At 45.4% G+C, this 27,180-nt stretch overlaps 1 protein-coding gene across 2 annotated transcripts in view; it reads right to left on the bottom strand.

The window, feature by feature from the left end:
- The window catches only part of RGS13 (regulator of G protein signaling 13), a 106,396-nt gene that overhangs the window by 3,380 nt on the left and 75,836 nt on the right, over positions 1 to 27,180 (bottom strand). For both annotated transcript variants that reach the window (XM_069641346.1, XM_069641345.1), the window contains exon 4: positions 11,558 to 11,724. In XM_069641346.1, coding sequence (XP_069497447.1) covers positions 11,558 to 11,724 — 167 coding nt within the window. The remainder of the gene's footprint in view (positions 1 to 11,557; positions 11,725 to 27,180) is intronic.

Genomic DNA, 27,180 nt, shown 5'->3' with positions numbered 1-27,180 from the left:
CTCTTCCCGGCTAGGACAGTGGGGGAGGGTACTCTGCCAATCCTGGGAGCAAGGGAGAGTCAGAAGACTCTTCTGAGTGCCACAGCTCCCAAGAGACTAGGCCCTCACATTCTGCAAGCCATTCCCAAGCTTGCAGAATCCGGGAGAGCCCAGAGGATCAGATAGCCACCTCCTGTGGCAGTGCCTCTGAGTCAGAGGATGAGTGGATAGGGGTGACTAAGACTAAAAAGGCCCTAAAGAGGCACTAAAGAGGGCCCTACTGAAATATCCCCTGAAACAGATCAAGGCTGTTAGGAGCCTCATAACTCCCTATCATAAAAATACCAAGTATTCAGTTTGGGAGCACCTCGAGTTATACGAGCAAATGATGGATACTTTCCATTTGAAAGATAGCCAGAGCTGCATTCAATATGTCAAGTGGACATTTTCCCCTGAATACTCCAGCTTCTTTGCAGGGCTGGAGGATCAGAAACACTGAAGATGGTCCACCTATAGGGCGGCCATCGTAAAACATTTTTCCGTACATAGGAACCCCCAAGAGGCCCACAAGGCGGCCTACAATCTGCAATGTGGGGTAGACCAGGCCCCATAAGAATTTGTACAAGAATTAAAATGTGCCTTTGTGCAGACCACCAGGAGGGTGCGCACAGACAGTTGGGAGTTCATTAATACCTTCTTTCATGCACTCCCTAAATACATCATGACCCAGCTGGTGAGGGACTTTCACGAGAAGAGATCACTAGACTGGGTCATTGAACAGGCGACTTGTATTTATGAAGTGCAGAAACCGGTAGAGAATAGAAGTACAAATAAAAACCCCAAACCAGCCAACCCCCCTGCTGCTGCTAAGGTGGCAGAGGTTAAGGTTGCCCACATTTTAGATGTGGGGTCTAAAAATATTCCTGCGCAAAATCCTTCTAACCAAAGACCCAGAAGGCCCTTTGGCCAATCCCGAACAGGTAGCCAGGGAAGAAATCCCACAAATGGGACCCCTAACTCCCCTGAATATATAAGCCCCTGTTACAAGGGTAACAGACCCATCCTGGGCTATGTGTGGACTCCCCCAGCCTATGGGGGGGTAATCCAACCAGGTAGCTAGCAACCCAGGAAACATCCCTCCTAACTTTCCCCAGGAGAGCAGTAATCCCCCAAATGCTGGGTTGAGCTTCTTTCCCCTGTACCCACCAAGCTTCAACCCCCAAAACAACCCTCCTTTCTTTCCCCACTTTCCTGAGCCCAGACAGCCCAATCCGGGAGAGGGGAGGCCAAGAGTGGAGGTTTGCCAGAACTATCCCAACAAAGGGTATTATGGGAGAAGGGACAGTTACCCTTCCCGTGATCCACCTAGCATGGACCAGAGACCCCCATACGAGCCAGAGAGGGTGTCCCAACTGCAGCACCATGTCCAGAACTTGTCACAGGATCTGGGTCACATGTTGAAGGCTCAGCAGAACCTCAGATGAACATGGTGACCCAGAACCCCTCAAATCAAGTGTCTGGAACTCCAGAGCAATGACGGGGAGAGAACCCCGACAACCCACCGGTTCCCAGGGGAGGCAAAGGGGGTAGGGGGGTGTAAAGCCTTAGAGGAAGCTTCCTTCCCCACTTCTGAAAAGCCCCTGGAAACCCAGGAACCGGAACCAGAATCTCCTGCCCCCGAAAGTCTGCAACCTAAGGAACAGAGAGCGGGTAGGAAAAATAAAGGACCTAAAAAGACCTATTTTGTGGAGGAGGTTAGAGTCTTCCAATTTTAAGGAGAGGGGTCCTCAGTGGACTCTGGGAAAACAATCTTCTCCTTCGGGGATGGGGGAACTCCATTTTTGACACTGGTGGACACTGGATCCCAAGCCACCCTTCTGTCAAAAAGGGCCTTTGATCAGCTGGATTCAGGAAAGGGGGAGAGATACCAGATCCCTCTCACTCCTCCTCCTGGACAACTTCAGAACTTCGATGGGAATTAAATTCCTGTCGAGGGGACTGCAGATTTAGAAATTAAAATTGGGCACACAAGGTGAAACACACGGTCTTAGTTGTGACTCCAGATGGCACACCATGTTTACTGGGGAATGACATCCTGTATAGATTGTCTCCCCTAATAGATTTTTTAAAGAAGGTCCTTTGTGCCCAGACTAACCGACCAATTAAATTAAAACAAAGCGTCAACCATGTTAGACTAAATGGCACATGCCACATGGTTGATCAAAACCCTGACCAAATTGAATTCCACTTTCAAAACAACAGAAGCCCTGACATGACAGTAATTGCAGTAGGGCAACAAACTGGTGACGGGAAGTCCTCCCTATTTCTGAAAATCAACCTTCCTTCCAGTCTCAAGTAGCATTCCACACTGGAAGGAAATACTCTGAAATTCTATACCAATTTACAATCAGAAAATCCCACTTCTATAGTCCAAAATAATGAGAAACCAGCTTAAATCTCGGCTGACATTCAGAAAATTGGAGAACAGTTGTTCATCCCTATTCAGTTAAATGGGGGGAAGTGTGTGTGCACAACGGTAAGTGCTTCATCAGCGAAGGCATGTTCCGAAAACTCCCAAAAGATCCAGCCATTCCCACCTTTAAATTGACAGACAAATGGGAAATGGACCTGGAATCTCCTAATTCCAAACATCTCCTGCCTAGCAGGTGTATGCTCAAAATGTCCTTAGGCAACAAGATCATAGTCCATGATTGTTGGGTCGTGCGAGATGTCCCAGCTGCATTTTATTTAGGGAGTGACATTCTCAATCGTTTTGCCATTAGTTTGGACCTAATAAACTTCAAAGCCTGGCCCCGATTAGCGGGTAATCCCATGGACTTTGATGATCCAGAGAAAGCATTTCAGCCAGCTCAACTGCTGCCATATGCAGTTGAAGTTCAGATTGGAGAGGAAGTCACCATCCCAGAATGGACCCGACAATTCACACATGAAGTAAAAATTAAAAGAGGACAGAAACTGCAAAATCCTGATGCATATGTTCACCTCAATGCCCATTTCCAACAGCAAGGGTTGTGGTTAAACCCAACACCACTAGTCAATACAGAACATGCCACCATTCCAATATGGTGCATAACAGTGACCTAAAGAGTATCACTCTGGGCGCAGGCACCATTATTGGAATGGCGGTTGATGACCAACATTTTTCCATAGATTTAGGTAATGAACTGATAGGACCAATCTCCAATGACTGTCTGGACAGCAATATCGACAATGACACAACACCAGATAGGATCTTCACCCGGCATGGGAGGAATATCCTGGTGTACTCTTCCTACCCTTATGGTAAGGAAGAAGTGATCTGTGACTTCAGGAGGGATGAGGTGATCTTTCAAGTCCACTAGGACTGCCTTCCCCACCTGAAGCCATCAGTCCAAGTCAGTACTTTAACCAGGGACTTCTCCACCAAGCTGGAGGAAGCCGCTGAGATAGCCAAACCAGAAGTCTTTCCGGGCTTCAGGCAGATGGTTGAGGAGAGAGTCAACCTAGCTGATGCCTGTGAGACTCTGGAGCAGAAGCACAAATTGAAACAAGTTTTCTTAGATTTTCAGGATCTCTTTGTGGTGGACTCATATGACTGTGGTTGCACCAAAATCCATACAACAATTCCCACGGACCCTGGCATGACTCCAGTGTGAAGCAATATTGCTTGCCTCTCGCATTTATGGAGTCCCTCACAGAAATAAATAAAAACCTTGAGTCCCGTGGGATAATTCGTCCAGTCCACAGCACCTTCAATAATCCGGTGCTAGGGATTTTGAAGCCAAACGGCCAGTGGAGACTCTGTGCTGACCTAAGGGAGCTGAACAAACGGGTCCACACTTCCCGATGGCCTCTTCCCTACATTGACCAAGGGCTGGCTCAGATCCAGGGGTCAAAGGTATACACTGCCATTGACCTGACCAATGGGTACTGGACTGTACCTATAAGTAGGGAGGACCAATACAAGCTGGCCTTTACCTTTGGGGGACAGCAGTGCACTTGGACCCGGACTCCCTTTGGATACATCAACTCCGGCAATTAATTTAATATCTTTTTGGATAAGGCCATGTCTGACTTGGGTGAAAGGGGTAACCTGGCCAATGTAGATGATGTCCTAATCAAAAGCTCATCTGTGGAGGAACACATAGTGGAGATCCGTTATGTTCTGACAGAGTTGAGGGCTGCTGGAGCAAACTATCTTTCCAAAAGGCGCAGTGGTGCAGTACCCGTGTCAAATTCTTGGGGCATGAGATAACTCCTGAGGGCCTCTGTCCCCAGGAACAGAAATAAGAAGCAATCTAGAAACGAAAATACCTCACAACTCTGCAGGAGCTAAGGAGCATCCTTGGACTGACTAATTACAGCAGAAAGTTCATTGAGGATTACACAGAGATCACAAAACCCCTGATCCATCTGTTGAAGGGGGGAGTCAAGTGGGAGTGTGGTCCAGAACAAGCCGAGGCAGTAAGACAACTCAAAAGAAGCCCCTCACAAGCGCCTTGCCTAGCTTACCCTGTCAAAAACAAAGGAGTTCTTCTTGGAGACAGGGTTCTCAAATACATGCTTGACTGCAGTATTATACCAAAAGCATGACAAGGTCAATAAAGTCATCTCCTATGCGAGTAAGCCTTTATCCTCTTTGGAGGAAAAATTCAATGATTGTGAGAAGGCACTCCTGGCAACGGTGTGGGCATTGAAGAATTACCACCCGTTCATCCAGGGGGAACAAACACATAATAGTGGGGACTCCACAAAAGCCTCTGCAATATCTTCAAAGTGGCAGAATCCGGGCCGGAAATGTGAGTAATTCCCGAATTACTTCCTGGATTCTATCAATGCAAGGATTTCCTGTGGAGGTCAGATATGGCCAAAACAAGAAGTGTCCCCTTGCGCAAAGTCTGGCTGACTTGCATAATTGTGCCAGAGAAAGCTGCCTAGAGGACAAAAGTCTTAAAATCAAGGACAACATAGAGGTTTATCCTAATTCACCACACAAAGTCTATGTGGATGGGTGCTCCTACCATGTTGACAACAACAGGGAAAAGGAACTTGTGGCCAGTGTGGAGAATGCATGGGTGAATGATGCCCCAAAACCCCTACGCTGGGTACAAAAACGGTCCCCGTAGTAGTCAAATTGCAGAGCTGATGGCTGTGCATCAATCCATCATCACTTATGTCCAACACCAACTCCACGAACTGGTCATAATCGCTGATTCAGATTATGTCCGGAACGGGTTCATGGAGCACCTGGTTAATTGGAAAACCAGAGGCATGCTATGTGCTAACAATAAACCACTAAAACATGGAAAACTAATACAGAATATTGATGATCTGGTCACCTCTAGCGGGATGACAATCTACTGGAAAAGGATCAAGTGTCATTCTAAAGTAGAGGGACCAGACAAAACTGGAAATGACCTAGCTGATCAGCTGGCCAAAACTGGCACCATCCAAGGGGATCTATGAGTCCCTATTGGGGGAAATCCAGGTCACTGCTATCGCTAGGTCCCAGACAAATGCTCACAATGAACTCTCAACTGCCCAGTGGAGTAAGGAGACCCAAGATGCTGATTTGATTACGGCTCAAAAAAGGGGATCCAATAATTGGTAAGTTTTATCAAGACATTGAGGACCCTGAGAACTTTCCCCTGACGGATACTGATTGCATTGGGAAAGAGGACCTCAGAGTGTTGATGAAATGTCCAAAAACGTTCCAAATCCAAGACGGTTTGTTGGTGAGGAGATCCATATCTGACCATGACCAGTGTGTGGCCCCTACCTCTTCTGAAGCCTGATCCTAAGTCACGCCCATGATGCAGCCATCGCCGGTCATCGGGGTTTCATACGACATTAGAAATCTTGATTCGCTGCTCTAGGGGGAACAAGTACATGTTAACCATAACATGCGTTTTTACTTAATGGGTTAAATGTCTCCCGGCCCCAAATTGCAAAGCAGAAACAGCAGCTGCCCTGATGATCAATCACATGTTCTCACGTTTTGGACTACCCCAAAGGATTGCGTCAGACCGAGGTAGTCACTTCACTAGCGAAGTGATGACAAGGATTTGGGAGATACTTGGGGTAAAAAGGAAATTACACATTGCTTACCAATAGTCCTCTAGTGGTGTAGTTGAGAGGTACAATAAAACGATTGTGAGCATATTAAAAAAAATGTAGCAGATTCTGGGCCAAGTTGGGACATTCGATTACCCCTTGTACTGATGGCCATCAGATCTACCCCTTCTTCTGCAACAAAAATGTCTCCATTTCAGTTGATGACTGGGCGAAGGATGGTGCGACCCCAGCATCTGCTCTACAGAACCCAAGAGCAGACCTTGATAAATGCCTCCACACCTCATGACTATGTTGAGAATCTGAGAAAACACCTTCAACATGCTTTTGCGTATTCTCAGCGAAATCTAGAAAGATCTGCAGACAGTATGAAGACCCACTATGACCTTAAGACAACTAAAAAGGAATATCAAGTAGGAGACTAGATCTACTTGTACTATTTCCTAAGGAACCAAGTGAAGGAGCGCATATTCCTCCCGAGTTGGCGGGGTCCTTTTGAAATTGTGGACAGAATCTCGCCAGTTGCCTACAGAATCCGCATCCCCAAGGGCAATTTGACAGAGGGGGAAGAGAAGTGGGTCCACATAAACCAGCTAAAGAGTTGCCATCCCAGGCATATTTTGTGGCAAATAGAGGAGCCAACTGGAAACCCAGAAGGGGAAAATCCGGAGACGTGATACAGGAAGGCTTAAGTGATGCTAATAGTTCCCGCATAATGACAACAAGCAGTACAATGGGACCTCAGTAGACTTTCGTCTGGGGCTGAGCCAAAGAACAAAGGACAGGCTGAGCATTGACCTCTGCTGTGAGGGGCTGGAACTTCCCCCTCCAGGAAGGAAACACACCCCCCCCGATCAAAAGACTGGAAAGCTGCTACCTGAGAAGGGGAGGTTAAAAAGGAGATCTTTGATGTTAAATCCTTAGGTTTGATTAAAGTTTAGAACTCTTTAACTGAGCAACCTAAAGAGGAACAAAGAGGAACAAATATGAAAATTGGTAGACATTAAACTAATTTCAGCCTTGTGATTTGAAGACATTGATGAAACGTGTACCATTTATGGAACCAAAGTTCTGAAAAATGTCTTATTGTAGCAGAACGATCAATGTTGCAAACTTAAAATTGTATGTACATGATCCACTGATAAGTACCCAGAAATGTACCAAAATAGAAATGATTAATCTAAACCGTTATAGTTGAAATTGATAAAAAATCTGGAGAATGAGAAAGACAGCTCGCACACGGATGGGGATTGAATATGAATGTAGACAATCAAAAATTAAACATATGTGTCCAATTTTATTAGGGTACATAATGTTAGGGTTTTGGTAAAAATCAAGGTGGGAGTTCCTAAACCCCATTGTAAAGATGACAGCTCTGTTCAAACCGCCAACCAGGACATAGCACATGCCTGTAGCCACTCACAGACATGGGGGTTTGTTTATGAAGTTCTGCCCATGCCATAAACTTCGTAATGTATAAATATACGAGTCTCACTACACATAGACACACACTGATTCCAGAACCCATTCAAATGTCAGTGCAGCACCTTATTTTATAACTCTTCATCTTGTAGCTGACTCCAGAATTCCTTGAGTATCCAGATTTCTTTGAAGATCCAGACTTTAGCATTGCAGAACTCTTGCTAGCTAGACCCAATTGCAAATCTCCAAAACTTAAAAGAATAATTCTGATCCAGTTTGGCTTCCTACAATTAAGGCTTGCCCGCTGAAACGTGCATCCTGTAATCTGCTGTGTCCAGTGACCAGAAGGGCCCATCCAAATCCAGTCTGAGGTGCAGTCCAAAATTGACCAGAACCGCCTTGCTGGCTCAATCCCGCCAGAGGTGCCCTGCTGCCAGTAGACCTGACCTGATTCCTTGACCAGAGCTGAAGGTCCAATTTAATTATAAAGGACTGTAAATATAACTGGAAGAACAGTAACCCATAGCATATCTGTAATGTATTATCCCAATCTCAACCCAACCCATCTTTAATTCACAACCATATTATTGTTAGAATCCTTCCTGCGCTGATTTTCTCATCTGTGTTCCACAACCATAACTCCCTAGTGAGTTTGAATAACTAAAGTAAATCCCAGAAATCGAGTATCCACCACGGACTGGTTGCGCTGGCCACATAGCTATGAAGTTTCATGTGTGGCATCCTCTTTTTCATAGTCCTTAATATAGTATAAGAAAACCTATCTGTCATTTTAAAACCGAATCTCTGTTTTCATGTTTGTGCCTATTTTGCAAAAATGCCTCTTACTAAAACCTCTATAACTTCTCCAGTTTTAAAGATAGAAACGAAATGTCAACTCTCACTGATACCTAAGACCCTTAGCTACATCGTCTCCAATATCACTTAGTAACAGTTTTCTGCAAATTTGCAATTTAGCCAAACTTACATGTGTCTTTTGCCCATTTCAAAATGCTTTTTCCATCCCATCTTGATCTAAAAGTGTGCACTGTTGTTTATATTCAAGCTCATGTGTATGAGACCTGTTTAGTGATGCTTTAGTTAGACTTTTTCTCCATTTAAGCCTTTTTGCACCCTTCTGCATTTATTATACAAAGCAAATTTAATCTGTCATTTTAAACTTGTTATTTGACAAAAACGTTTTTCTCTTTTGTTGGCGGAGGGAAGATTGCATGTAACTCTAGATATTGTCTTTCAATCCTGAATACCTGCTTGTTACTCACCTTTGTGTAGGTTTGGTTGTTTGTACTTCAGTACTTTGCAGGGGGAAATAGTAACCTAAATGCTATTTGTGTACAAAACAAAACTGTTCTTTTTCCTGTGTTTCTATTCTGCATTAGTATAAGTTAATTCAATTGCTTTGCTTATTTCTGAATTGTATTGTCACCCCTTGATGATTGCTGTCCAATATATAAATATATATTAAACTAATGTGTTATTTGAATATTAAATAAATAAAATAAATATTTACCTTTACAAACTAGCCTGATTCCTGGTTCAGTGTGACCTGGGGTTGTTTTGAGACGGGTGTGATATGAGAAGTATATCATTCACAATATTGAATTTATAGACCAACATAAATAAGGGTTTCATTGCGCACTACATTGCTAGGCGAGACTTGGGTGTGTGCCGGATTGAAATTCCTTACATACCTAAGGTACTTGCGGAAAGTCTTCCCATGTTCAGCTATATTAGTGACAACTGTGATCGTTAATATGATGCCTCTACCTCGCCCTTTCCATGCGTGTGCCTATTCTGCTAGGCATGTGTAGTTTATTTTGTTCCCTAAACTTTACCCACTAAAACATTTCACACACTAGGGATATAACACTTAATTCTACTTGGGTGCCAGGCTTTCTCTGCATAGGGATGGACAGATGCCCATTGTATACCTATATTCTACTCTCTGTTTGCATTCACATTTACCTATAACACAGTCAATTCTTGACCTGACCAGTCTTTGCCTCCAGGCTTGGCAATCCCAGGATTACTATTCTAGAGTTTGATTTGGGAAAAAAGTTAAATCAATTTCCTGACAACAAAAAGCAACAGTTTGTTCCATATTACTATGATGTTATACTTGCATCTTTCTTAAAACTGCATTCAATAAAATACTCCCTGCTCTTCCAGACACCTTTGAATGTACCCTTTAGATTGTCTGCACTCCAGATGCAAATCTGCTGAATGAACATGCACCCATATGCCCACTAAATCGTATCTCCCTCTCATTAAACTGATCCCCCTCTTCTTCAATATCCGTCGGTTTCATTTGACCCCTCTTTTCCCGGCACCATTATCACTTCTCTTCTTACTCGGCAGACCATAATCTCGATGTCCCGACCTTTAGACAAGGGTTGGCACACTGGGATCACATTGGTGGCATTATAAAATCTTTGTAACACAGCACAACACAATGCCTCATTATGAGTATGCCGGTCCGGTAACAACAGTCCCGGTAAGCTAACGGCACCATTGCTACCAGACCGGCACACTCCGAGTCCTGCCGGTGGGTGCCGTCCCTCCCACCAGGTCTGACCTGGTGGTCGGAACGGCACCCGCTCGCAGACTTTGATGGAAGCACCGGCACCGTTAGAACCGTGCCGTGCTTCCTGCCTCCCCATTCCCATTGAGTCCTATGGGAATCGAATGGCAATGGGGAGTAATTTTTTCCGGCGCCTGCCAATGGTGAATTACCGGGAACACCGGGGCTGTAATTCCCCGGTAATTCCACATTGCCAGGTGCCGGAAAAAAAAGCAACTCCTGTGGCAGCTGTGCCGTTTTTATCGGCACGGCTACCGCCAGGGTCGTAATGAGGCCCAATGACTTTTCCATTCTATGGTATTCGTTTTGGCTCAAACGTGGGCAGTTCTTGTCTATCTTTTCTATTTAATTTCAGTTGTAGTACATTTTATGGAAGAACGAATTAAGGCTGAAACTGAGCAATAGAGATACACAAATGGAAAACAGATTAAGTGGTGATATTTCTGTCTTTGAGAACGGTAAACGCCAAAAATAGAAAAAGGCAATAAAGCAAAGTAGATAGGCAACCCAGAGATTAACATAGTAACCCGGTTGTAAGGAAAAGCATCCTTTGCTTCAAGTATGCACACACAAATGCACACAAAGTGGTTTTTAATGCAGAATACTCTATTTCTATCCCACTTGTATACACTTTAGTGACGATGTTATGTGACCTGGATGATCCAGTAATATATCATATAATATTAATATATATATATATAAAGCAGGAGGTGGCCAATATAATATAAATGCCAACATTATTGTTTCTATTCATGTATCCTTTATTTATGGATTGCATATTTCCTGTGGCAGCTGGATTCACTCGCAAGTGAGCATATTAGAAGGCTACAGAATTTCGAGGCACATTCAGTGGCCATGTGATAAATGACACGGGGGAATACTACACAAATGGACAAGGTTACATGGTATAACTGTGCTAACAACTATTTTGGCGAGACCGTTTACATTGGTCAGAGGATCATACATCGTCATTGATCTCTCGGGGTTGAAGGACAATAACCGTACCTATCACTTCTCCTAAATTGCCTGATGCTGTATTGACCAAGAAGTATTCTGTCACCTATAGAATGTTTAACTAGAAATGAAAAGACAAGAAAAACTAGAAGGGTTTCTAACCTGGAGAGTGTAACATTATTTTTCTGAAATGTACAGGTGCCAGCATTCTGGCAAATACCTTCGAAACCGAAGAGGCGGTGATGGGTGTATGGGGTTCCATGCATTATTGAAAAGGTTCTGTGTTGACTATGGCCTGCAGAATATATGTGAGGCCTGTGGGAGTTTTAGGGCCTCAGAGGAGCTAACGAATAGTGTGCCCTCACAAATGTAAGTAACGGTGCAACAGCATGCAGAGTCATGAGGTTATTTGCAGAGTGCAGCTGCAAACACGATCTTTCAGGGTTCTTGATTCTAAATACACACATCACAGTTGCGTGCAAGATCGCTAGATGTGCTTTGTGTATGGGCCGCGCATCCATGTAACTTTACCTCTCGCGGTGCATTCGGCCGAATGTAGAGCTTGAAAAGTTTCCTTGCTCTTGCAGCCCTTTTCCATCGGCATTTAATCCTCTTGTACTTTTCACAGGCAATCCAAAACTCTAGGTTTTCGTCGCTGTACTCTGTCTTCAAGTAGGCTTTGTACACTATAGGTCCATCTGTAAAGACAAAACCAGGGGAGGTGTTCCTTTGAGTATGCAGTATAGTTTCTTGAGCAAATGCCAACAGGGTTTAGCTATAAGGCACACATCGCCAATTCTCAATCCAAAGCTTGACCTCTCATAATGATCAGAGAATACAGCTTTTTTGGCATAGAAGAGACAGGGGGCCTCATTATAAGTTTCGCGGAATGGGTTAACAGGCTCCGTTAATAGAGTCGGACCCGTTAAACCAGTCCCGCGTAATTATGAGGTCCCCAAGCGGGACCCGGTAAGGACGCCTGGTAAAACCAGGCGTCCTTACCGGGTCCCGTGTGGGGGAAGAGGGAGCTAACAACAGGGCGGTCGTAATCGGCCCGTTGTTAGCTCCCTCTCCCATTCCCATTGAGCCCTATGGGGGCTCAGATGGGAATGGGGAAGGTCCGGGCCTGGGTTCCCAGAGGGAGGAATTACTCGGCCCTCCGAATTCGGAATGGCCCGGTAATTCCTCATTCTGGGAAACCGGGTAAAGGAGCCCCGTTTGGCGGCAGCCATGGAGCTAATAGCTCCATGGCTGCCGCCAAACTCGCAATGAGGCCCAGGGTGTTTTGAAGGGAGAATATATGGTTGGCATATCAAGTGGCAATGATTGTGCATGAAATAGCCTAAGTACTGAACCTTCTTTTTCAGCATACTTTACCGCATGAGCCAATGATGGCCTATTTAACAGTTTTCTCCAATGGGGAGCTTTGTAAGATGTGTTCTGGCTTCTCCATTTCCCAGTGCATTGCCACTGATCCATATGGTCGCCCCTGACCCCCTGCTCAGTAGTGGGCACCCCCAGAACTAACTCCTCGAACCCACTTCCTTAATCTGCACAGCCTGTGAGCACAGGCAATGGGATGAGTTTGTGCCTGGAAAGGAAAGAAGGAGGGGCAGTGGGTGATGGTGTGGTATGGCAGAGGCCTGCAGTTTTTCATCTCTCAAAGATTTTCCCTCCCATACCCGTATTATGTTGAGTGTCCAGGGTGGACGGAGTAACCATCTCAACCTACACCAAATTGCACTTACTCACCACTCTCTAACCCACCAATCCATCCCACCATACTCCTCTCTGTCCCTGTGTACATTGCCCCACCTACCCTACTTCAATCACTGTACCTCACTCCTCTTTACCCTATTTACTCTAACCCCCCTCTCTACCCTGACCTACTCGACCTTACCCAATTCGCCCTTCTATACCCCATCCACTGTTTCCCCATTATCTACCCCTCTGCCTCTAATCCCCTCATCTTCACCCTGCCGAATCCACACTACCCCTCCCTACCCCCTTCCCTACATCTTGTATGCTCTACCCCCTTTACCACATACCAGTTTACCGCAGCACATCTGCACCTGCCCGCTCTGCACCACACTTGTCTACCTCTACCAATCCAGCATCACCATTCTCTACCTCTCCCACTCTATTCCACTCCTCATCACTCTACCCAATCTACCCCACCCCAATCTACCCCACCCATCTCATCCTCACCCTACCCTTCACCTACCATTATTTACCAGACCTTTCTCTCCTCGACCCACTTTACCACATACCGGTTTACCCCAGCCCCTCCACACCCATCGACTCACACCTGACTACTCTTACCAATCCAACATCATCATTATCTAGCCCACTCTATCTCTTCCAACCAAACCATGCCCCTTTCTACAACCTCCCAGCCCAGCTTCACCGCTCTCTTCCTTAACACGTCTTACAACACAACCTACTATGCCCTGGTTACACCATCCCACTCTGCCCCACTCCTCTCTACCTCACCCAGACTAGCTCACTGACCTCAGCCCTACCATTGTACCCCACTTTCTCTACCTCAGTAACTCTATCCAACCAAACATTAAATAAGTCAATATTATCCCCAAACACTAAACCTCACAAGTCTCTATCCCATCCCCTCAACCTACTATGCCCATCGCTACCTCCACTCTCCTGCTCTATTCGACCATTACATGTGTCACCCACCTAATCTACCGTCTCACCCACCGCACACTCACCTTACCTCACCCCTCTCTTCCCTAACCCACCCAATTTCACCTCTTTCTATCACTCTGCAGCCTACCTATCTCACCCACTCTACCGCCAATGCCCACCTACCTCACCCTCTCTGCCTTCAATCAACCTACCTCAACCCCTTCTTCCCCCACCAACCATAACCTTGCCATAGCCACACTCTTCCCCCACCCTACCTCAACCCAGCCTCTCTCACTGCTATTTAAATAGACCTCTTCCCTTCCTACTTTGCTCCGTCTGTTAATCCAGCCAAACACCTCTCTACTGACACCCACCGAACTACCTCACCTTTGTTCCCCCTCAAATACCTCACCCTAACCTTCTTCACTGCCGTTCACCCTACTTAACTCATTGCTTTATAGCAGATTTGAACCCCGTGAACTCACTCTTTCCTAACTCCACTCACACACCCTACGTCACCATCCCTATCTACACCCACTCTCCCCATGGTCCATATGTCCTACCTCACACCTCTCTAACCTTAGCCACCACCCTACACCTGCTTGGAACCTCCAGCCATCCCATACCCAATGATACCCTACTTCAAGCCACCACCCTCCCCCAATCAGCTAACCAAGCTCAGATCTTAATCTACGCAGTATTGTTAACTCTTACGGTCACGACCGATACAGATGACGCTACTGTCCCTGCCCTATGGGAAGACCCCGGCAAGGAGGCAGTCATGATATGCGCATATGTTGGATAGTGACAGACCTTTGTGATAAAGGTGGGCGAGGATTTGCCGTAACACATATACAGAGTCTACGAGACTGGGCTCCTCTACTTGATTAGGAGCTGAGTGCCGTTCCATTCTCCAGTGATTATCTACCACCGGGACCGGTTTACATCAGTATCATCACTTGACTAATAGATAGAAGATCGATCGTGAGCCCTGTTGGTGCAGTACACTTGTTCTCCATTTTTTCCATCTACATTCTGCGCGACTTTGCTGGACCTTAGTGCCCCTGAAGAATTTCTGTTAACCAAGCATTATACAGAAAGAAACATGTCGGGTCGGGGAATGTACTGTTATTTGTAAACAGTTTTTAGTGATATTTTGCACGAGTCGGAATAGACTATATAAACAAGAGACTGGCTCAGTAGTGCTAAACTTATGGTTTATATTGATAATGGACTAGAAATTGTAGAATTGTGTTTTAGGATGTTTGTTTTTATAGATGAAATATTTGTTACAATTGAGTGATTTGATGAATTGTTTGAGTATGAATGTAGTATGGTTGTAGTGTGGTTTGTTGTGGTTTTAGATGGGAACGACGTATCTGGTCAGTCCAATTATGAATTTGATGGATTGATCAACAAATGTATTGATACACATATTAATGAATGTTTTTATAATTATGAAATCAGTCTTTTACAATTATTTGATCCATATATATTAATAAAAAATATTGAATTGTGTTGGAGTGTCTACTGGATTGAATTCAATGTGTTTCTTCTCAGTATTTGGTTTTTTGAAAGACACATTTCTTCATAGATGTTTGTTGCACTGTGAAGTTATTATGTTTATGTAGACAGGTGTACTGTACTTGGACGCACCACATAAACACAACAGTACTCTGACCTCTATGTTAATCTCTTTTTTGCTCTATCCAGGCCAGGTCACAGTACTTAGATATTCCTGGTATCCCCTGTTACTCTTGTGTTTTGGCTTAATCTACTGCCATCTTCTCACCCTATATCACCCCCCTCCACTGCAGCCACTCTCTCTTGCCCTTCTCTACCACAACAAACAACTCTACCTTTCCCCTCTTTACCCACACTTAACCACTAAACCTACAACTCTCTGTCCCCACCCACCTGACTCCACCCATCCCTGCCACTGTCCATCCAAACATACTCCCATATGTCTAAGCCACACCACCCACTCTACCTTTCCCCTCTAACACCACCCACTCTACCTAAACCACCTGCTACCAACTGCTATCTCAACCACCCTATCTCAACTTTCTCTACCTCACCTCTCTACCCCATGCACTTACCTCACACTTAGTATCCCACCCCCTCTATTCCATATCCAACAACTTGACCCCACCCCTATTATTCCATTGCTTCATTCCAAGCTGCCCCCATTGACCCAAAACTACCTCCCCCAAGCTACCCTACCCAACTCTATCGAATGCACCCATCCTACTCATTCCTCTCTACCCCCACCTGACCTACTTCACCACCCTCTACCACCAACTACCCCACTGTATCACACTCATTTTCCCACCAGCCACCAAAACTAAACTACCTCAACCCACTCTTCCCCAGCTTGCCCGTCCTCAACCCTGCCTACCCCCATTGATCCACCATGCCTTGCTACCCACCATGCCTTGCTACTCTCTACATTCACCCACTCATCTCACTTTGCACCGGTCTCCCCTACCCAACTAACCTCACCCTTCTACCTCACCCATCCTACCTCACCCATATCTACCGTTACCCCATCCACCCACCCTACACCACCCCTCTCTGCCATCTCCCACTCACCCTACCTGACCCTCTGCTATGCCCTCCAATCCATGCATCCTCAGCCCTCTCTATCCTTGTCCACTGAATCTTCCTCTACCTTGTCTACACCCACCAAATGGATGTGATATTCGTAAATTATAGAGGACCTTGAGCAAACAGAGACCATTCAGGGGTAAATTGACATGGTATGGGCATTGTAGGTGCCTTGTGATCGACATGTGACAACAGAGGTGGCAATGAGTGTGCCATAGGAAATCCACTTGGCATTTGGCATGCTGACATTCTGATGGCAATATGATGTGATGTAGGGCATTTCTGGAGTGCACGATAATGACATGTGGAACTGAGGGGGAAATGGGATATGATAACACTGTTCTGGGCCTTGTGATTACCATAATGCCATTTGGAGGGCAACGTGTCATTGGAGGGGACAGTTCTTTGGGGTGATGAGCGACATCAGAAAAATCAGGAGTAATGTGAGTGACCCATGGTGCAAATCAAAATCAAGGGCCATAGAAATATGGAATGAGATGGTGCAGTTAAAGAAGTAATCTGAGAGGCATTGGGAAGCACGTGCTGGGCTCAAAGGGACATGGAGCAGTTCTGAGTGCTATGTGGGTGCCTTGAGAAAATCAGGAAGCACAGGGATGCAACCTGGGGTTGTTCTGGGGCAATGCATTTGTAATGGGGCAGTTCAGAGGCAGTGGGGTTTACTCAAGGGTAGTTATTGGGGCAATGATGGTGGCATATGGCAATTAAGTGAATGTGGGATTGATTGTGAAGCAGTTATATGGGCCAGGTGAATGCTGTAGAGCAATACAAAAGGGAACAAGGTATGGCACGTACATGCGACAGGTCTATGGCAAGTTGAGGGTCATAGCAAAATAAAATGTGAATCCCCTGGGGCAGTTCAGGGGGAATTGGGATATAACATGGGGCCTTATAGGGGCCATTTGAGTGACATTGCACAGTTTACAAGGTGTATAGGTCCAGCAATTTAGGGTGCAATAGGATGCAAAATGAGTTATTCCTTAAAGCAATGAAGATTTTATAATGCAAAACAGAACACAGCGTCAGCGTCTTATTACATCAAATTATTAGCTCATTAGAGACCTTATATTTCCCAACAGAATGCGGAGGCAATTGCACGAGCAATAATAGGCTCAAAAGTAGATTACTGCTAAAGCCTCCTGGTGGGGCCCAGTAAAGCAACCATTAACAGACTTCAAGTGGTACAAAATGGAGCAGTGAGAGTAGTCACAGGACTCTCCTTTCGCTCCCACATAACGGAAGCACCCAGGCCATTACACTGGCTCCCTGTAGAGGCTTCAATCTCCTTTAGATTGTTGGTCATTACTTATATGTGTAGTATGGGGATTATGCCTCCATATTTACAAAAACATATTAGTGAAAAGCCCTGTTACAGAAACTTAAGATCTAACAACCAAAACCTTTTATTCTTGCCCAGATGCAAAACCAAGAAAGTATAGGCGGGAGCATTTTTTTGCGTTGGACCAACGCTATGGAATGCTCTGCCACCCTATTTAAGAAATCCTTCGTCACTGAGCACCTATAAAAAAGAGCTCAAGTCCTTGTTTTTCAATTAGTCGCTGCCCTTTGGACCTTGCTCCGATGAAGTCATTCTCTCACCTGCCTCTTAGGACACTGATTGTTTTGTGTTGTTGTCTGTCTTGTCTGCGCCCTCACACCCATGGGTTTATGGTTGTGCATTATTAATGTTAGAAAGTAACAAACTCATGTGAATAAAACGGTTTATGCTGACATCTAAATTGCCATCAGGCAACGATAAAGCCATTCTCAACAAAGCCATGCCGGTGCTGAGTTTCTAAAACACATTACATTCTGCATTTATGATAGCCCCAGAAACTTGTGATGCCAGCCAAAAGAAAACAAAGTAAGTTTTCCTCCCTTCAAAAATATCATCAACCTGTGATTGAGTGCGTAAAATCTAGAACCCAACATGGGAATGTATTTTACGATGACCACATTGGCATAGCAAAATTCATAGTTTTCTCAATTGCAATCTAGATGTTTTTGCTTTGCACCTAGAACATTCTTACACACGTTAAACACATGACAAATAGGTTAGTATTGTCCCAGTTGAGTGCATTATCAGGCATGCGTGATAATGGATGTGAATCCTCAGGCACCAGTATTCTGATCCTAGTGGATTTGAATGATTTCCAAACCTGTTTTTCCTGTACCATTCATAATGGGTAATGTATCAATAAGTGGTGGGATTTCCACACTGTTAAGGACACCTAACTCAACATGGTCTTTCTCAGTTTTTGCATAGATTTTCCAAAGCATGGCTATTGTCCTCTACCTTCTTACAAAGGAATATGTCATTGATAAAATTAGGCACAATAGGTTTCCTAGTTCAATAGATCTTAGGAATTGAAAACATATCTCGATTGTCAGTAGGTTGATAACATGGAACAACACAGGTGAGTGATTGCTTAGAAAATTAGTAGTTGTTATTGAGCAAATAACTTTAAGTGAATTATATGAACCATACAACTATGGGGAAGCTTAGCAAAGACAGATGTTGAAAGATTTTTCACTCCCTAAATAGTCCTCTGGTGGTTGACAGGCTTCCGTTTTACTGAATAGCTGGACAGATAAACTTGCAAAAATACGATGTTTGGGGTTTTGTATTTCATTTTCGTATTCCTCCTTTACGCAGAAAAGTTTCATCAGAGGATGCTACCATAACTATATAATTTGGTGAAACTATTGAGTGCAAGTGTGCCAGTGTTGTTAAGGCTTTTATTAGGTCGGAGGCTTTTACAGATGATAAAACAGAAACAACACAAATTCATTCTGAATAGCTTCTGGTTTGGAACAAGAATTGGAACAAGTATAATGTGCTACCAAACCTCCACACAATGATGTGTGGGACACATACATACAAGGGATACCTGGGAAGACACCGTTGCTATTCCTGATGTGATCCCAGGAAAACATACATAATTCAGTCATTTTTAGTTTTGGCTATTAGGTGATGCTATAAGTGTCACCTATAAGCCAAAAGTATTGTCATGGGAATACAAACTTAAGAAAGGAGATGACATATTAGGATGGATAAAGTGGCCCTCGGACAAGTTTACCTGAATGATGCCGGTGATGCCACCAATCCAGTAGCACCATTAAGACTACATTTGCGGCATAATCAGCGGCATATTCCAACTCCGCGGGCACAGGCATCCATCAATTCTGCAAACGCTGTTACTCACATGATGGTAATAGCAGCAAAAGTGTGAAATGCTGGTACCACTGAAGAAAATGCCAGCAACGGTGGTTCCATCCCCATATTGACAGAAACACTTGCACTCGAAACAGCATCTTTGCAGGAACTTTTAGAAAACCCAATACAATTTAAATCCGGCCATTCCTGTTGCCATCCACACACGGTAACAACTCCAGGATGTCTGAAAGCATGAAAAGTAGGCTGCCTGAAGCCCTGCTATGTAAGCCTCGCTTCTCAGATGCAGAATTGACTGCACTGACTGACCACATTGTGGAAAATGCTGAGACGCTGTTTGGCCGGGACAACCACCGCACCAGCCAATGCTGCAAGTCGACCTAATGGCAGGAGGTGGCCAATAAAGTTGCAGCAGTGGGGCCTGTCCCCCGAACACTGAAGGACTGCCAGAAGAGGTGGGACAATTTGCGGCTGCGGGTGCACAACCTGCTGGCAGCCCGCCGCTGTGAGACCATGGCGACAGGTGGCGGGAGAGTCTCCCCCATCAAGCTCATGCCATGGGAAGAGCGATGCAGCTCAATAATGCATCTCTGAAGGGTATTGTGGGTATTGGAAGTGCAGAGGCAGGGACCCAAGGGGACGCCAAGAGTGAGTACAACAAGGCACACCAGAATGCCCACTACCACACAAATAGTGCACACACAACAGATTTGGGACATGTGCCCTAAAAATGGGGTAGTAGGTGTGACGTCAACATCTAAAGTCTCTGTGTAAACAAAGATGACTGGGATTGAGGTCAATGAAAGCCATTAAATAGCATTGTACACAACAGGCATCCATGTACATGAGCACTTGTCATGTGCACCATGGTATGACTGGACAGTTAGCACATCACCAATGCACACACAACAACAAGCCACCATGCCATGAGTCCAATCAAAATGGACTCACACCATACATGCATGCATGCATGCTTGCACACATCAGACATCTTGACCAGGCCAGGGAACGTCTAATGTTGAACTAGCGTAATTCAAGTGCATCAAAGTCACACACATGCATCTAACCACGTTGCTATCTCACCCTAACAGGCTCATCCACTGACAGCGAAAGCTCTGGTCCATCCACAGGCCATGCAAGACCCAGTTGGGCTGCCCAACTTCCCACACAAACCACATCAGTGGCTATGCCTGCTGCACAGGCCCAGGCAACAACCCAGGACCAGCAGTCTGCTGCCCAGGGCCAGGCAGCAGCCCAAGAGCAGCAGCCTGCCCCAGAGGTCCAGGCAGTGCCAACACTTTTGCACCCAAATAAAGCACCCATCAACCATCAGGCTGCCACATACCATGACACCACCTCTGATGAGGCTGAGGCAGCAGATGCTAGTTGGCAGCTGGCACGTCATTCAACACAAGTCTTCGGAAGGGGCCATGAACTGTGGAGCCAGAGAGGGTCCATTGCCAAACTAAAGGCCATGTAAAGTGCTGGTGTAGGAACCTGAAGAAATTGTGTGTGACAAACAAAAGACCCTGTATTCAAGTATTGCTGGAGTGGTATATTGTGTGCAAGTATGTTATTGTATGTGGAGTGCTTTTTGTGTTTTTTTTTTTTTCTCTGGGTTTGTGTCTTTTAGCAGGAGAGCTAAGATAGTGTAGAGGCAAGGTTGTGAGCCGAGTTCACAAGACCTATGTCTCTTTCTTTTCTCTGCCGATGACCATTACTGCAGATCTCTGTTGCATGATAGCCCCAACATTCCTTAGTCTGAGCATGACTGTCAGTGAAACTCATGTCTGATTGGGACATCTGCAGACCGGTCCATGCTAGTTTCTCCTCCACTATGTCTGCTTCCTTGCATGTCATTTACTAGAGCCCCCACCTCCTCGCACACCACACAACAACAATCTTCAAGTCACACTGTGCCTGAATGCGTGTTTCTCCTGGCATCCATTCTCACAGTTCGGGTCGGTGCCTTACTGTGAACACTACAGTTCCAGGCTTTCTGCAGCTGGCATATGTTTAGATGGTCATCAGAAACTTCTTGCTCGCTGCTTACCTCACTCATATTGTCTGTTTGTTTTTCCTCAGATTTGGTTAAAGCAGAACCATTGCAAAGAAGCAGAAGTTCCCCAGGATGAACTTTACTGTTCAATTGGCATTCATGCCAAGTATATTTAAACCCTGTGATTTAAAACAAATAAGCTGTACTTTCATCCGTTTTCACCCATATTTTCACTACTGGTCCTCAAATCCCACTGCGCGTGACATTTCTTGATTATCTTCAATTTGGGCACTCTTGAAATGTAACAAACATGTATTTTGGCAACTTTTTATGTTGCCCCATAATTTCTTGTGGTATTAAAGTGTTCTGTTTCTACAGCAACACTCCATGTTGGGACCAGAGGGGGATCTGTTCGGCTCAGTGCTCTTCTTCCGGTGAGTCCCCGAATGCATTTTAATTTTTTGTTTGCAAGTGACGCATGTTTTCATGTAGCAGGCATGTTTCTTTGAAACAACTTGCTGATCTCAATATGACTAGTTTTCCATCCGTATTTCACTCCTGCACCACTCTCGAATGTAGGGTTTGTGTTTGCAGTTGCCGTTTTAGAACTGGGACGATAGATGGCGTCCTTCCAGCATCCTGGGTCAGCCCAATGCCAGTCGTATGTTGCCTGCGATCGCCGCGTTCCTTTCCATAGAGACACGATTCTGCCAGTGTTGCTCTTGTATCTGTTTTTATTCTGTGATGCATTTATGCAAATGAGGCCATTGTTTTAGAGGCAAAACCAAGGGTCTGCCCACCCAGGGGCACGGGAGCACCCCACAACCTGGACTCGTTTGAAGGGCACCATGAAAGGGGGACCTCAACACCAGTTTAGAAGGAAATGTGCTATTTTGAAATCCAATCTTACTTTAGTAATGGTTTTACCAGGATTATTGATACTTTACTTGTGTTAACGTAATGATCAGCACACGTTGATTATGCCAGAACGTTCCTTAGCTCTCATATGACTTGGTTTTATATCTGTAACAGCACATGCCACTGTCATTTGGGTTTGCAGGGATGGAAACAGAGTGTGTTTCTAACACCAAACGTACAATCCAATGCAAATCACATCCCGCGCCTAGAAACACTTGTATACAGGCGCGTTATGAATGCCCGAAAGGAAAAAAGAGTGGAACCTTTTGTTGTGCGCTCTACTTCGTTTTGCCTTAATTAGGTTGCAGGAATAATCCAATTAGTCTTTCTTCAGTTATGAGTTAAACAAGACTCCTATTGCCGGTTTGCAAATACCTTATCACAAAACTGGAGTTTTGGTTCATTCATAAAAAATAAAAAATAAACCTCTACACGTGTTTCACTGTCATTACTTTTCTGACAGATCCTGAGGAGGGATGAGCCTATGTTTTAGGCTTTAATTTACAGACAATTGTCTATTTTTGCTAACTGTGTGACTTTTGATAAGGTAAGTGCGTTGTTATTGAGAGATTGTTACCTCTCCTTTAGTATAGCTGGTTAGAAGAATGTCTTTATCCAGTTGGTTTAGACCTAGTGTCGGGGATTCCCGTAGTTTAGTTCATAAGAATGGTCCCGGTATGATAACCGCCATGTCATAGCATTAAGGACCTCAGCAAGATTAAGCCTTTAGGCTGTATCTGAATTCAGGCATGATGCACCTGCAACTTATAGATCTACACCACAAGTGCAGTGCTGCACTCTTTTCCACCAACTGTTAGCGAAAAGTAGTGTGCTCTCCACAGCTGGGGCCTGTAAGACTCACTCCACTTTAACGGTCTCCTTTGCTAGTTTTCCCAGTTTGGTCCAGTAGCTTCATGAAAGGTTTGCAATAAGCGCAAATGAGCACATAGCCTTCTCAATGTCAACTAACAATTTTCCGTATTTCACCAGAAGTACTCGTGACAGGGCAAAACAAAACCTCGGCAGCATAGTAATGTGCAAAAGGCTGTCAAAAGGAATACAGCTGTTCAGCTGCAGTAAAGAAACAAGCATTGGTAACACCAACCATCTTTACTGTTTATAGGCGTTGAGAAGGTGTAACGCTCACCTGGTATCCATGGGGACGTCACTCAGCCTGTTCTGACCTCTTACGACCTCGAACCCTTCCCTGGAGTCTACTCGACTGGAGACTGGGCCTGAAACACAGGATTGGCAGAGTTTAACTCCCTATTGTCTCTGTGTGCTTGAACCCCTTCCTTTGATCCACAGCTCTCCTTGTTTTCTTGGAAAGTGTGCTCTCCGTCCTGCTTTCAGCGCAGGGGCGCGTTGATTGATGCGGGCTCGTTGCTGCCTAGTTACTTCACTGGCAAGAGTCCGACAGGTAAGTATAATGAGTCTTTTGAACAGTTCTCTAACTTCGTTCCTTTCCTTCCTTAGATGATGGCCGGCGTCCGGGGATGGCGATGTGCTGCTGAGATGAGTAGCGCTGAAGGTGAGTGAGAGCGCGATGCGCGATGCAACCCTTTTGTATTTGTATTGAACTGAGTTCTTTTTCTGTGTCTTTTAGGTGCCACAACGTTTTCAGCGTGGATGCCGGTTATGAAGAAGAAATGCGGTGAGTAAGCGCGGTATGCAGCGCCTCTAAATGTTTCCACGCTAACCTGGAGTGTCTTTTCCCTCTTGCAGATGGATGAGAAGTTCCGGAAACAGAGTTCCCCCAGAGCGGCTGGGATTCAGGTAAGCGTTTGAAGCTCGTACAGTCTTTAAAAAATAAGCGAAGATTTGCTGAATACTTACTAATGCCTTTTTTTCTGTTCTTTTTCCTTTTCCTTAGGAAGTGGCGTGCCGGGATGGGAATGACACCGCCGAAGATGCCCACAGAACAGAAGGAGCGATGAATGATGGGCAGAAGCGCCGCAAGGTAAGGCTGTTCCTAACAGTGTTCTTGTTCTTGCAGGAGCTGAGCGCAGAAGAAAGATGCAGGCCTACTGGAGACCAATCCGAACATGGTGAGTGTCACGCTGCAGGTGCAGAAAACACAAAACATGTTTCTCAGCCTGGGCGTGGTTTAAATAGTCTCTGGATATCCCAGGTGTCTCTGGGCTGAACCCGACCCAAAAGACTAGACTGCACATGCAGTTCTGGGAAACAAAATATGTGGGGACATCCATCTTGTCCCCATCAATGCACTACAAGTCCAATCCCCAATGTTATCCTATGGGAGTGAGTGAGTCTGGTGCCACAAGTGCCAAGTCTGACTCCAAGTGGGTCTTTGGAGGGATGAAGAGGCCCTTGAGGGCTATGTAGGTGATCGTGGCCTGGCTCCAGCCTGACATCTTGGAGGGCTGGGGACATGAGTGGCAGGAATCATGACAGAAGGCATTTTGTCAGGCACAATCATATTTCTGGATACTCGCATGTTTGCTACCTTATCGATAGGTAGAACAATCATTTGCTATGTATTGCCACAATATTTCCATTACTCACCTACTGTGACAGTGAAATCAGATATGTGGCATGCCATCACATGCACAGGTTCTTACATCATTGGACGTTTTTACCACTAAAAGTCAGAGTGGGCCTCATTACGAGTTTGGCAGTAACAAGATGGTGTGACTGGTGGGTTGCCACTGAACTTGTAATACCACTTGCGCCACCTGATATCCTGGTGCCACCGGGACATTAACAGTCCCAGTGGTCTGTGATATCAGGCGGCGGAAAGTGTAAGTCCCCGTTCCCGGAATGGGGATATGCAAGCACCAGCACCGTTGGTAACGGTGCAGTGCTTCTGTGAAAACCATGCCTGCAGGGGGATGCCCTGGCAGTCTGACCTGCTGGGAGCAACGGCCCCTGCAGGCATAGTTGTAGGCTGGCAGTCCGGAAAGGGTGCTGGTACATTAATAATGGCAGCCTTATTTCCGGATCGCCAGACTCCGAATGAGATCCACTCACATTGTTGTAGTGAGAATGGTGGACAAATGTTTGTGCATCACAATGTGCACTTTGTAGTGTAGAATGAGTGTATCATCATTTTATACAGGATTGGATCTCAATTCCTCTCTACCAGATTCACTTCATACACAACTACATTACAATTAAGTGCTTAGCAACTTGGAATGGAAGGCTGAGCTGTCTTGGTTGTGGCAGAAAAAATCTATGGACCCTGTGTTAGGGAGGATTCTCATTTCTGTGCTAATTTCCTTCAACCTTGGAGACTTGCAGCTCTTTAGCTGGACTTTAGGACTTTCTAATTTTAACCCTGGAGTGAGTGAGACCTTTTTTCTCACTCTCTCATGTGTTTTGATCTGATTTGGATTATATGTTTCCTTTGTTTTTGGATTCTGACAAACCTCCATAGGCATCTACTTCTTGTATGGTGACACACAGCACCTTCAGTGCAGTGTCACAGAGAAATCTTTTAGATTTCTCATAAGGTTTAAATATCTTTTCTTGTGTGAACAACTGTTCCCAAGAATAGTAAAGTGAAATTGACTTTACTTACCTTTTCTCTTTGTAGGTCCAGCACCGGTACACCCCATCTTATGTGGAGTGCTGGGGGTAACCTAGTAGCCCCTTATCCTATCTACTCATGTAACATTTGTTATGTTCCTCTCGTGGCAGTGGTTACATTTTCCTAGCATTGTGCTTTTCGACCACAGGCTGAATCCTCAGCTGCAGTATAGCACTGATGGGTGACCATTTTGTCAAAATGGCCCGGTCTTCTTTTTGCACCATTTTCTGTTTGTGAGGTCTTTCTTGGGTTTTACTTTGTGTGCCAAACCAGGTTTGAGCCCTTTGTCCATTTTGCCTTTGGCGGGCTTCAGTCCTGAAATCCGCCTTTGGCTCCAGTGTGTCTGGAAGGGCAGGAAGTGAGGGAGGTTCCTGAAACTCCCCTGTCCTTTATCTCTAGGAATGCCTGAATGCACCCAGTCCTGATTGGATGGCTGTGCCACCCTGCTGTTTGAGTGACAGCCTAGGCTGTGCATGAGTGGGAGAAACCTGCTTAAAAGGTGAGGTTTTTGGGACTAGAGGCAGAGTCGACCACTGGGAAAAACACCTGATGAAGAAACCATGAATGAAGCTTGCTGCATCCTCTTGGGCCTTTGAATTGCCTGGTGAAGTCCTGCTGCTGTCCTGAAACTCCCATTTCTGATCAACAAGAGAAGCTCCGGAAGGGACAACTTCTTCCCTTGCGATAGTGGGACCAACTAACCCTGAGAGGAACTCCACTGGACCATCTTCCCTGACCGACTGTACTTCTTTGCTGCTGCAGGAACTGAGTGCCAGGGTTCGAGAAATCCATAGTCGAGGGCATCATCTGCAATCCAGCCAGAAGCTCCAGGAGTACAAGACCCTCCAGAAGCACGATGACCAGAGCTAGAGTCCACTCACCAGAGTGCAGGACTCAAGAAGTGAAGGAGGCCCAACCAGTATCCTTGATCCGTGGTGGTGCTGTTTACTGTGCACTGAAACCGCAAGGTGCTGCTGATCTGAAAAGAGCATGTATCTGCCGCCGACCTCCAAACTGCTGCCTTAGGAAGGAGTCCTCCAGACGCCCACCCTCTTGTCCCCAGGACTGAGGCTCAGGAACCCAGGATCTGCATCGCTACAACAGGACAGAAGCCAGCTGGACCCCTCTTCTTTAAACCAGAGGTACTGTTCAGACTTGGGGTATTTACCTCAGTGTCGTTAGCTTTGCTTTTCTCAGTTGACACTTGCAGTATCTATTTTTGTCAGAGTTGATTTCAGCTCTGC

The sequence above is a fragment of the Ambystoma mexicanum genome, chromosome 1q (assembly GCF_040938575.1).
Source record: "Ambystoma mexicanum isolate Mex_15411 chromosome 1q, UKY_AmexF1_1, whole genome shotgun sequence".
NCBI classification, from domain to species: domain Eukaryota; kingdom Metazoa; phylum Chordata; class Amphibia; order Caudata; family Ambystomatidae; genus Ambystoma; species Ambystoma mexicanum.
This window is presented reverse-complemented; position numbering and strand designations above follow the sequence as displayed.